General features: G+C 38.4%; 3 protein-coding genes across 4 annotated transcripts; 1 reads left to right on the forward strand and 2 right to left on the reverse strand.

Annotated features, from left to right (window-relative positions):
• Positions 1–2,157: 2,157 nt before the first annotated feature.
• LOC128881549 (mediator of DNA damage checkpoint protein 1) lies at positions 2,158–11,492 on the forward strand. The gene is made up of 7 exons (XM_054132698.1): positions 2,158–2,677; positions 2,768–2,866; positions 5,884–5,979; positions 6,137–6,313; positions 6,733–10,495; positions 10,569–10,880; positions 10,953–11,492. Exons 1-7 carry the CDS (start codon positions 2,573–2,575, stop codon positions 11,162–11,164), a joined length of 4,764 nt encoding a protein of 1,587 aa, XP_053988673.1. The 5' UTR covers positions 2,158–2,572; the 3' UTR covers positions 11,165–11,492.
• Positions 2,850–5,581, reverse strand: LOC128881553 (carboxylic ester hydrolase-like). 2 transcript variants are annotated; one of them, XM_054132721.1, is made up of 10 exons: positions 5,518–5,581; positions 5,414–5,449; positions 5,090–5,304; positions 4,653–4,956; positions 4,374–4,571; positions 4,113–4,291; positions 3,885–4,050; positions 3,491–3,826; positions 3,290–3,416; positions 2,850–3,225 (listed from the first exon to the last, which is right to left on the reverse strand). In XM_054132721.1, the coding sequence occupies exons 1-10, from the start codon at positions 5,564–5,566 to the stop codon at positions 3,021–3,023; spliced, it is 1,815 nt and encodes a 604-aa protein (XP_053988696.1). In that variant the 5' UTR covers positions 5,567–5,581; the 3' UTR covers positions 2,850–3,020. The 2 variants fall into 2 exon arrangements, with proteins under 2 accessions (XP_053988696.1, XP_053988697.1); XM_054132722.1 differs by lacking the exon at positions 5,414–5,449.
• Positions 11,493–11,500: 8 nt separating the features above from the next.
• LOC128881565 (nuclear protein 1) lies at positions 11,501–12,875 on the reverse strand. Its single transcript, XM_054132757.1, has 2 exons — positions 12,559–12,875; positions 11,501–12,111 (listed from the first exon to the last, which is right to left on the reverse strand). The coding sequence occupies exon 1, from the start codon at positions 12,769–12,771 to the stop codon at positions 12,562–12,564; it is 210 nt and encodes a 69-aa protein (XP_053988732.1). The 5' UTR covers positions 12,772–12,875; the 3' UTR covers positions 11,501–12,111; positions 12,559–12,561.
• Positions 12,876–13,100: the final 225 nt, after the last annotated feature.

Genomic DNA, 13,100 nt, shown 5'->3' on the forward strand with positions numbered 1-13,100 from the left:
CCACGCGCCTGGTTGGTCTAATTATTCCTTTCCGCGACCCCCTGATGCGTCCACAATTCCATCTTCGTTTGTTACTGTTATTTCAAACAAGTATTTGCGCATATATCGAGACACCTTTGTACGAAGTCAAATTTCAGCCCTACCAATAAAAGAGGAGATCGAATAAGTATGAACATCAAAATAAATATGAAACTTCAGAAACATTTACACGATCCCCTCCAAGACTTAAGAAAGAATAATCGTAAAACTAAAACTAATATTTATTGCAGGAAACACTGATGAGCCACCCGTAGGACTCGGAAGAATCACAGAGGTTCGTCATTGAAAGTTTCAATTTTTTCACTCGGGAAACCGCGTCGTTGTTTTCATCTAGACTTTTAAAGACGGGCGTAGGCTCAGCCACGCGATATCCTTGATTTAAAACTCGCCTTCGTAGGTTCTTCCAACTTCGCGCGTTTAAAGCACGAGACGCTTTCGTATCTCGTGATTTACGGAGCTGTTAGCGTGGAATACACTTAACGAAATGATCTCGTTTCTCGGTCTCCTCCGCCCGGATACGACGTCTCCGAGATTGCTCCACCGTCACCGTGAATATTTCTGCGGCTTTCCAGATGATCAACTTCCAGATCCATGGTAAAAGCGACAAGCGAGCGCGCTTGGTCATTAGCTATGCACACTTTTTGTTTGAGATCGTTGGAAGTAACTATTTAATGATGCAATGGAGTATTAACTATGTAGTAAAGAAAATCGGTTCTCGAAACGTCTTCAATAGTGTTCTTCGTGTTATAGAAGGCCACGTTTCTGCAACTGCCGCAATTGTGTATTTGGTCCAAGTAACAGGCATTTCGAAACGGTCAAGCGAACAAAAGAAAAGCTATTCGATGTTTATCTTCTCTATTGATCCAACCTGTTCAAAGACGAATGCAACAATCTCGGTTCGCGTTCAACCTGCGGAATGTAAAGAATATATAATGGTATAAGAAACAAAACCATTATTAACGGAAACGTTAGAAATGGTTTTTTTTCAATTGGAACCACTAATAAGTATTACTGCCATTTAAGCGATTACTGCAATAATAACGACCGTGGCGAGGGGTCGATGGAACGCGCGTTATTTTTCGCGTACGCGGGTGTCCTTGGATAATTATTAGAAATCGCTGGATTAATCTAAAATAAATTATTTAACGAACGATAAATTACCATCGAGGTCAACACCCCGTCGACGTTTCCTAGTGTCTTTCGGCCAGCGTCTCTTAATCTCTTTCGATGACCCGAAAGCGGGCTTTCGTCGAAGAAAATAGACTTTCACCCTTGAAACGATAACAACGGGACACACGAGGCGAGGGGTGAATTTCAATTGAACCGTCGACTAGCGTCGGAAGGGTTCGTTGACCAACATTATCGTTGCTATATAGTAACGTGCACGCGAACTTGCCGAATGCCTTTGAAGAGTAATCGTTTCTCTATTAAAGTCGTTTAACGCCATTCGTCTTCTATGAGGCTCTTCGCGGCCTCGACTTTCGATAGTTGGAACTTCTTTGACGTGCTATCAATTCTCTTCGCCTTTCGTGGAACAGAATTGGTGATTATAGGTTCGCAGTCTGAAGTTTAATTAATATATTAAAGTAATATAGTGTAGTGTTATAAAGCCATGAATCGTATTAACTATTCATTAATGATCAACTGGCCTTCATTTCAAAACATTTAAACTATCACAATTTCTCTTGTGGTTTTCCTGTATTTTCACTCAAATGAATAGCCATCTCGCGGTGAACGGGCCGAACTAATTTTCGGAGTTTGATCAGCGCCTCTATCGGGAAAACGCTCAAGTTTGTCCTCAATAGTTCCTTTTTTCACTTCTAGATGGCGCTGTTTACCGTGCGTTTTACCGACCTGTCGATACATTACCATCATGTCGGTAAATAACACTGTTACCAGCGCCATCTAGCAGTAAAATTAGGAACTATTGAGGACAAACTTGGGCATTTTCCCGATAGAGGCGCTGATCAAACTCCGAAAATAGTTCGGCCTGTTCACCGCTAGATGGCAACACCATTTCCCGCGGGAAATTTGAATGTCTATTTATTTATTAAATTAAAGTTCATTAGAAGCATTTGTAGATACTATTAGAGTATTTTTCCTACAAATTAATACATACAGAGGCATGACTAACGTATTGAGTACGTTTTCAATAAAATGACGATATCTTTTAACACTTGTAGAACTTGGTAGAATTCGAGTGGTCATGAGCGGCGGAATTCGGGAATACAATATATGGAAGTTAAGTGCGTGTATAAGGTTAATGTTTCGTGTTTGCGGTGTTTTGTTTAATTTACTATTTATCGTTCGTTTTGAACTGTGGTTTGTGTAATGTGGAATCTTTTCGTTCTGTCAACGTGTATTCGTATTCCTTACATGCCTAATTTTTTACACGCACACAATGACTGTGAATGAATTCCTGAGATACTACGCGTCATGTGAGGTTATCTTGTGAAATTTCGTAACTGTACAAAAAGAAACATAAATAAACAATCGCGTATAATTTAGATCGTTTAAGTAAGTTTCCTTCGTGATGGATATTCCGGCGACACAAATTTGCGACGACTATGATTTTACTCCGACGCAGAAATTGTCTCATTCTACGCAGAATGATGCAAGCCGAGATGGAGTAATACAGGTAAATGCGATTAAATATTTTTGTAAATTTCATTATTGTTACAGTAATCGTTCGAATGCTATTGCAACTTAAGCGTTTTTAAAATTTTAGGTGGGAACATTGAATATTGGTTCCAACACGTACCCAATTAAGAAAGGAATTACCACGATTGGCAGACTACCAGAATGCAGTATCGTGTTAACTGATCAGGTAAGTTTTTTAATTCCATACAATAATTGTATTCTAAATGTTTATAATATTCAAGAAATTTCTTAAAATAATATAGGATTTACTTGGACAATTTTGTGACAACATAAAATTATACAATATAATTTATATGATACAGATTGGTAAGGAAACATATTTATAATTCTTCTCTGTTTGTACGTCCATCAGATGGACTGCTTAATACATTTTCATTGAATTTGATAGAGTTCCAAAAATCTTTCTGTCCAAAGTTTGCATCACTCTCCATAGAGATTTTGTCTGGTCCAGCTATGTGCAAGTAATTAAGTGCCTTTTCGTTTGGATTTAATCTAGGCCATTCTATGCCTCCCATATTTGGGACTCTAAATTGTAAAAGAAGAACACATAAGAATACCACAGAATAATTTCCTTAAATTTTTTACTCACCCATTAGTTGCAAATGATATCCATAACTCGATCAAAAGTTGTTGCATTTTACGATCATTCAGTGTTGTTGTGGCATCGAAATAAGGAGTATCCAAAACAGTGAATGCATCATCCCCATGAGACACACCTATAAAAAGTATCTAATGCATATAACTCTCCTTTTTCTTGATATTATTATTCCTATCTATGTATTTAACCCACCATAATTAGTAGTAGATTTACTCTCGTATTCGCTCAAACTATGTGCGCCTCTGTACGAGAAATAGTAATACCAAACGGGCTGCTTATTAACGCTAGCTTGCATTCTGGCAGCTTTTTCACTGTCAACAACGAAAAACCGATCACCGGCTACTTTTATCAAAGGTTTCGTTGTCGTTTCATCAATTTTTTTTGTTCCAAAATATTGTTTCTTGATGAGTCTAGCAACTTCAACGTGTTTCTCTTTAGGTAAAGTGTAATTATAATCGAGAAAATCTGGCGCGAGAACATCCCAATTGTCTTCCAAGGTTTTCAAGGCTTCCGGTATAGCGACAAATTCTGAAAAAAAAAATCGTTTTGAAAAAAGAGTAATTAATCATTATCGTACATTTCTTACCTGCAACTGGATACAATCCTTCTTCGCTGGTCACTCCAGTAATCCAAGGAATATCATGAACGTCGCCACTACTCACGATTTCAACAGGTGTACGATCGATGAACGGTTCATCTCCGTATCTTTCCGGAACTGGTCCGAATGGCGTGAACGGATTATAATAAAATCGCTAAAACCAAATTATCCGTTTTAAAAATAAATCGAGAAATTTGTAAAGTAGAGAATATATACCATAAATTCACTAGTGGATTCAACCATAGCTGTAGGCGGGCGATATCTCAAACACCGTACCATTTCCCTTGTATTACCTGTAGGGCAACCCATAAGGGCTGCCACGCGTTTGGACTTTTCCAACATATTTTCTGCCTGTGTCCAACAGTCAAAAGTTGTACCACTGATTGAAATACCACCTAACAGATTTCAGAAAGAAGAACCAGTCATTATTTATTTCATCGACATGCGATAGGAAGTCTGTGATAACGTTTTCGATACCTTGGAAAAGACCAGCACTCATGGGCGATAAGTAGTGGTAATGAACGCTCGCGCCACCCGCGCTTAAACCGGCCAAAGTCACCTTCTTTGGGTCACCACCGAACCACTCGATGTTTTCCGACACCCATCTCAGAGCCATACTTTGATCCTTCAGTCCCATGTTACCGGGAACTACTTCGTTCTCTGTACTAAGGAAACCTACGAAAGAATCAGACTTGGACACATCGTCATTCTTCGCGTTAACAATGTTCACAATTAAGTAATTGTGTAATTAAGTACCTAATATACCCAGACGGTAATTGATTGTAACAACCACGACGTCATAATCCATAAGATATTTAGCGCCCATATCCTGCCCGCTACCGAACTGGAATGCCCCCCCGTGTATCCAGAAAATCACCGGCATCGGTTTGGTGGTCGTTCTCTCATGGGCTGGCACGTAAACGTTCAAATAGAGACAGTCCTCGGCACCGATTACCTTTTCGTATTGCGGTGGTTGGGGCGTTTGGGTGTATTGCAAGCATCGAGAACCGAACTTTGTTGCAGATAGTTCGCCCACCCAGGGAGGTAAACGATGAGGAGGCTAAACATTGACGCGGAATTAAGTAATCGCAGACTTTTCATTCATAATTAACATTTCAACACGACGAACTATCAATACATCGATTATTTTACAATATAGAAGAGAAATTAGTTTAGAAAAATGTGTTAATTGCCTTGAATCGAAGCTTTCCTATCGGAGGCAACGCGTAAGGGATGCCTTCGTAGGCCTCGTACTGTCTTCCATTACCGGCGAGCTTATAACGTCCCTTGACGGCACCAAGGGGTGTTCTAACTCTTGGCCCGTCTTCCAGACCCCACGTGAAAGTCACAGATCCGAGCAGAAACAACAGACACCACGGTGTAGACATTTTCGATGCACTGAAGTCTTCTGTAACAGTAGTCCTGTATATAAATTAGCCAGTACGACAATCCCTACTCTCGGAGTTTCTTCGGTAATTGAAATGATGTGTTAGCGATAAGTTGCTATGTATAGTAACCTGGACGGTGGTTACTGCTGCTTATAACTGAAATATCTGTATGCGTATGATAAGATAAAGCAGATCGCTTGTGCTATGGAGGACGTAATTTGTTTTCGTGATACCGGCAAAACTCCATGAGAGATTTGATCCTTGCAGATCTCTTTGGTCCATAGAGACCTTGGAGAATAACTTTTATTTTTAACTTTTCGCAAAGTTAATACAAATTCCGTTGTTTCGATTTACGCGGCAGTAGGCGTCTATGCAATAACTGTCAGATATATTGTTTAGATGTGTCGATGTTTACGCCGTCGTTGACTCTCGGAGATAAGTTCCTTATCGCAATTTGTCCATTTACTGCAGGAGACATAGTTATAACATACAACATAAATTAAAGTATTGTCATTTATTATCCGCATAAATTTAGTGCAATGTATAATAGTATTATGGCAACGATGGTTAATTAGCAAAAATATTCCTTTTAATTGCAGACGGTGTCTAAGAAGCACGCAGAGATCGAGGCCAGCAGTCGCGAAACAGCGTGGATCTGCGATCTGAATTCCTCCAACAAAACGAGGCTCAATAACGTAATACAACTTTATCTTATTCGTATAACCGTGTTGCGACCCGGATCTTGTGACCCTTTAATTTAACCTAATGAACCCTCAATTGATGTGATGAAATCAGAATATTGTAGACTACAACGACGAGTCTTCTACTCATCTCGTAATATTTTTTTCGCAGACGATTTTAAGGCCAGGCCGATGTTACGAACTGAAAGATGGAAACGAACTCAACTTTGGCACGGTACACGCAATTTACAATGTGTATCCTCCAATGGACGATTCCGTGGTCCCGGAAACACCGGCACCAAATCGTCAAAAAAATATGATCATTCCAGGAACACCTGACTCGTCATTGGTAACTATTCCGTATTGTCCCAGATTGCTAATTGAAGTCATCGGTAGGACTTACCTGGCAGATTTTGCCTTAATTCTTATCTGGTACTATTACGCGTTTCTTGAGTAGTTTAAAAGTATTCTAGTAATTAGGTTGAAGAGATTATTCGACCGTGTAATAGCGTCACATCTTTGACAGGAATTGCCAGAATAAGTCTTATCTGTCAGTAATATTCGCGTTTGTCTCAGATTATTAGTATTACCAGATTATGACCTAATTGTAAGAGCATAGTATCTTCTACCTTAACTACGTTTTTTGTATATAGAGTAATATTTCACAGAAATATTTGCTAAAATAAAATTATTTGAGACTCTTTTTTTACCGTATGAAACTCAACTATCTACCCTAAACCATTACATGATCATATGTACTTTGTGCAGAACAATTCGTCCATTTCGGTGGGAAACGACTCTATTATTCCTTCCACGCAAGCTGACGTTGAAGGAGCCGTGTTTCGACGTCCATCTGCGCCTCAGCGTAACTCTAGCAGCACCATTAAGAAGACTGTAATTCGTGATTCCTTTTCTGACGACAGCACGATTTACCAAGATGTATCAAGTGACACTCCGCAGGAACAGAGAAATGGCGAACAAAGGGTCAGTATTCATGATGTAGAGACGCAGAAGGCGTTTGAATCGCATAACGAAACGGATATCCATGACGTTGAAACTCAAAAGGTCTGCTTAAACGACATCGCAACTATTGAAAAACATGTCCGCAAGAAGCCAATTGACATTCATGATATGGAAACGCAACACGATGAGAATATAGAGACGCAAAATGCCGTTGATATCCACGATATGGAGACTCAACTTAATATAGATATCCATGATATAAAAGCACCGAACAAGATCGGACATCATGATGCTTCAGCACGAAATGCTGATATTAACATTCGTGATGTCGACAAATGTAAGACAGAAGAGATAGGGTTAGCAGATGAGAGTAAAAGCAATAACGATAAGGAAGATATAAAAGATAATGAAACGAAAGAGGGAAAATACTCTTCCAATAATGCTGATACTCGAGATGATAAATGTGAAACATTTCAAACAGTTGTACATATAAAAGAAGAGCCTACTACGTCCGATGAACATACGAAAGATGATCAAAAAAGTTCACAGGAATGTTTGCAGTTATCGCTTTCGACAAATTTCGAAGATGACTGTTCAGAACTTGATAGAAGCCGCGCTTTAGTTGGTTCGCAAAATTTATTAGAGGACTTGCTTGGGGATGATGATCCACTGAATATGTCAAAATTGAAATCATCGACGTCTGAAATAACTGACAAGAGCACCGACGAAGAGAACATATTTGACGCTGCAACGCAAGTCAAAAATGAAGATGAAAATATTTTCGAAGCCGCCACTCAACGCATTAATTACCAACCCAAAGCTTCTCAGGTAGAAGACGACTCCGACGAGTCCAATCAAGACTGTTTATTCCAAAGATACTCGCGCATTGCTAGTCAAGATAGTCAAACCCCTTCGAAGAGTCAATCAGTCGATAGCGAAGATTCGGACACAGATGAAGAAGGTCATTTCGCAGAAATAGCTGTGAAAGAAAAACGAGCATCCGCGTCGTTCGAAGTGCGACTGAACGGAAGTAAGGAAGCTACGAGCGGTGACTCTGAAGATATGTTTGACGTACCTACGCAACGTATAAATCGAAAAAGTACAAATTCATCAACTACTGTTGTGGATTTTGACGCGCCAACGCAAGTGATTCAAACGAAGAAATCTGAAGATGTTGCAAGAATGAAGGAGGTCGACAACGACGACATGGCAGCGACACAAATTCTTCCAATGACTAAATCTTCTCCAAAAGTAAACGAACCTTCTATCGATTTAGCAAGTAGTGAGACAGAAGTAGACTATAACGCGCCTACTCAAATAGTTAACATTTCGGAGAAGGTTTCGGAATTCGATAACAACAAAGTGCCCGTTTCTTCTGATGTGGTAGAGGATAACACCGAGGACACTGATTACGAAATGGCGCCCACTCAATTAATCAGTGAAGTCGACGAAAACGAATCTGCATCAACTACTGACGTTAAGAAGGTCGCAGACAAGTCAAGTTTAAATGATTCTTTGGAAAAAAATCTGAAAAAAATGTTCAGTGATGTTATAAACGATGATGATATAGAAGAGCATCAGCTGGTGTCAACTCAGGTTCTCACCAACATGTTACAGTCATCACAAGGCGAAGATAAACCCACCATTAGCCATTCGCCTAACGAAAATAATACATCGCCGATAATTAGTAAAACCAAGAGATTGCCAAGAAGTAGGAAAAGCAAAATTGATATAGCTTCCATTTCACCATCGAAAAGACAACACCGTACGACTAATTTAACGGATACCGTCACTGACGACGAATCACAAAATACGGACAATTACTTCACCAACCTAACCTCGACGCGAAAAAAGAACGTAATAGGTTCCCAAGATGTGGATAGTCCTGTTGCAGACACATCAGACGATAAAAAAAAAAGTAATAATGAAAAGGATAATGTTCGAGGTTCGCCATCGATGTCTTCAACACTGGGAACTTCAGAAGAACCAGAAAGAACAGACGTTCCTAAAAGTAACGAAGAGGTATCAGAAAAATCTTCCAAAACAGATAACCAAGTATCTCGACTCGCTTCTCTATTATTGGAGGAAAATGATGATGATATTTTAGCCGCGTTTCCTGAAGTTAGAATCTCAGGTACTCTATCGAATCCAGCAAGTCCAACGTTGTCAGAATCTGGGCAGAATACTGGCAGGATGCACTCGAAACGAAGGGGAAAAAAGGCTGAACCCAAAAAAAAATCAGTTCCACGGAAATCAACTCGAAAAACACCTAGACGCGAGAACAACAAAGACACCGAACCTTCTGTTAGCAGGTTGAATTCTCCGCCGATTTTGGAAAAGTTTAATAACTTTGACGTCGACAAAGCGTCTATAAACGTGGACGAAAGCGATGACGAGAAAGTAATCGAAACGTTTAAACAATCGGTGACAAACACAGCAGCCAAGAAACGTAAATCCAAGAGTGGATCTGAATTGCAACAAAAATCAAATTCTTCTATCGATTCGCAAGAGGAAGCAAGACATAGTCCTTCCATTCAGGGCAACCGGAAAACTCGTAATTCCAGCAAAGAAAATGTTGATCGTTCGTCTGTTTTTCAGGTGGAAAAGGAAGCTCTGGGCGGAAGCGTAGTTACCAAACCTGCGAAAAATACTACTTTAAGTTCTTCACGTGGCAGAAAGAGATCGCTCAGCTCGGAGGATGCTATTGATACTAATAAAACAAAAAAACGTAGAGAAAGTGTCGACGAAGGCCTATCTGAAACTATCAGAGACAGGAGAACTAGAACCAGAAAAACTGCCGTCAACAAAAAAAATTCTGAGACTATACTTGATTACATGACTACGCGAAATTCACCAGTCAGTATAGAGACTTCGCGCAACACGCAGCTGTCATTTACTCAAGAAAGCATAAAGTCTAAACAGTTGATGGTCAAAGTCATGAGATTTTCTCCAAGTAGTCCAATAGAGCATGTATCCCCAAGAAGCCAGACAAAGTGTACAATTGAAGATATCGTCAGCAATGAAACCAAACCAACTCGTCGTACAAGCGTCGCTGATCGAGCCGCTTCAAATAAAGCCGCCGCAATCGAAACTGAAAAGGCTGCTTCAAACATAAGGACGCGAGGAAAGAAGAATCGAAAAGCAACGAACACTAAACGCCAACTTGAGGTAGAAGTTATAAATTCTCAGAGCGAAGAGTCGCAAGAAGTAGAGATGATTATGAGTGCTTCGCTCATAGAGCAAAGTACCACATCAGACTCGGAAAAAAAGAAAGAGGTACAAAAAGAAACGAAAAATGTCTCAACCAGAAATACTAGAAAACGTGCGAACAAATCGACTAACGTTGATGTGGATTCTGCAAGTATTTCCAACTTGGATACCGTACAGTCTGAAATGACTACTTTAAGTGAGCCTGTTACTAAAAAAAAGAGGGGCACTCGGCAATCAACACGTGCTCAAAATGTTGATCACAATTCTTCATTTTCAACATCATCGCCGTTCAAAACAAAACATAAAATTTTATTCACAGGCGTCACAAACGACTTCAGCAAGTTGTTAACAAAATTGGGTGAGCATGAAAAATATACGAAGAGGATTTATAATTTGACCTCAGTATAACCTTCCTTTCCATTTATGTACAGGTGCATCGCAAGTCGAAGATCCATCCAAATGTAGTGTATTGGTTACAGACAAAGTACGGAGAACTTTTAAGTTTTTGTGCGCATTAGGACAATCTGTACCAATAGTTTCGATTGATTGGTTGCTTGAGAGTGAACGAGTTGGCCATTTTTTGGATGTAAAAAATTATATACTGAAAGATCCTGCTGCTGAAGCTAAGTTTGGCTTCAAGTTAAGGGGAAGTTTAGAAAAAGCAAAGGATCAGAAACTATTAGAAGGATACACTGTAGTATTAACACCCAACGTGGCGCCTCCACCCTTACCAGAATTAAAAAGTATGTTTCTTATGTTAAAAATTATTGATTCTATTGACCGTATATATTTGAAAAAAATTAACGTTTTTACAGGTATAATTACTTCCTGCGGTGGCAAACCATTAGTACGACCACCATCAACATGGCCACAAAAAGCAGTGGTCATTTCCCAAGAGAGCGATTTAACGAATGCAACAAAATTTATCGCGAAAGCGCCAAAAACTGTCACTGTTCAATCAACAGAGTTTTTATTAACTGGTATTTTAAGACAGGAGTTAGATTTTAATAAATACAAGCTAACGTAACTTGTTTCAATCATGGCGTTTTTTACAAACAACACGAAGATTTTATAAATCGGAAGTAACATGTATCGTAAGTGATATGTGCAGTCTATTTGTATATAATTATTTTTTAAATATTTTTACATACATAGTTCCGTACAATTGAATTACATTGCGTCGGATTTGGTGGGCGATATTTTAATTTTTCAATGCATAAATATGTACATATATGTATCTCACAAAAGTTGTAAAAATTTGGAAACGTATATAAATTTGTATAACATTTGTAATATATTTGAACACGAAATTGGATGAGAAATAAATGGTTGGAGAAGGTTAATACAATAGTAAATGACCACGTTTTCACTAATTATTAATTTTTATTTCTTTTGTTATAATTACACATTTTAATCATTTTGAATACATTGAACTTTCTAATTGATTTAAAACAATAATAAAGTCATGTAAAGTTAACGAAAATTTAAGTTATATCTTCAAAATGAATGCAACTTTTTAATATATCCACATTGAATACAAAATTTTCGCAGATTCAAGTAAATCACTATATACTACAGTCAGTACTCATATTTCAAAGTAGATACTTGAGAACTATGAAGTTTCACAATGTGCGTCAATCCAATATACACATATCAACTTCCTATCGTATCACAAAAACTCTAGATTCGGGTGATCTTGGATCAAGAGTAGTCTAACTAGGAAATATTTATCCTAAAAATGATAGGATATACCATGAGAAATAATGATGATTACAAGATGCTGCCTATTCTTTTACTAAGTACTAATGATTATTTATTCTAAGCAAGAATATTATGTTTAGCTACTAAATGCATTGCTGAGAATGAAGGAAATAAAAAAAAAATTGTTCCTTATTATATATCCAAAAGATTTTAGTCTGTCAAAATTGACAAACAAACACTTCTTCGAATAATAAGACAGCAAACTTCAAGGTCCTGAAACAAAGAAGAACAAAATAAATGTTAAAAAAACGTAAAATATTTCTAGCCGTGTATTTCGAAAACATTGTTTCTTTTTGATCTCACTGCAAAGGGACTAAAAGGCAACAAGTGCCGAGTAAGAAATGAGTCACCTTTAAAATGGTTGCGCAGTTGTGAAAAAAAAAGAACAAAGAACAGTAATACCCACAGGCTACTTTCAAAGGCAAATGATAATACGCGACTAAAAATAGCTTAGTTTCAAGACGTTAACTCTACGTTACGTGAGAATACACGAATTTATGAATAGTTCAAACTAGACGTACGCAGTTAAACATCATTACCGTAAACACTCGCTAATCTGGCCAAGGTTGCGCACTCCCCGTTTGAATTCGAATCGATAACGTAACTCAAGCAACAACGCGTCAGAAATTACGACGTATTTTATAAACTTTCTTTACTTACAATTTATGCCTTGGTTTTTCCAGCATTTCGTTTGTTATGCTCGGAATTCATCAATTTGGTCAGGATCTTTCTGGAATGGCCGCTCGGATCGAAATGATTTGTATGTGTCAGAGCTTCGCGTTTGCTTCTTTGTTTACCACTGTGGCCAGTAAAGATATGCTTGTCGTAATCGTAGTTGAAATGCTCGTATTCGTCAACGTAGTAGTCAGACATAGCTCTTGAATTTTCAAAAAAATATACTTTGAAAGTAACAGCGGAAACACTGCCGAAACGCTTTCACGCTCGCACTGTTGGTTCAATATTCTCTCGATGCGACGGCTCGCGGTTCCTTATATAGCTTGCTCCAAAACTGCTACGCATGCGTAACTTACAGTAACGTCTCTTGCATTTTCAGTGCCTGACGCGAATATTTTTTCGCCCATTCAATCCTTTTACCAATTTATTTTATAATATAAACAAGCATTAATTCAATTTATTAAAATCGAGAATCATAGATATACTCGTCATGGGCCAGTTGGGATGCGATTAAATGAAATTAATGT

This window comes from Hylaeus volcanicus, chromosome 8, assembly GCF_026283585.1.
Source record: "Hylaeus volcanicus isolate JK05 chromosome 8, UHH_iyHylVolc1.0_haploid, whole genome shotgun sequence".
In the NCBI taxonomy this organism is placed as follows: domain Eukaryota; kingdom Metazoa; phylum Arthropoda; class Insecta; order Hymenoptera; family Colletidae; genus Hylaeus; species Hylaeus volcanicus.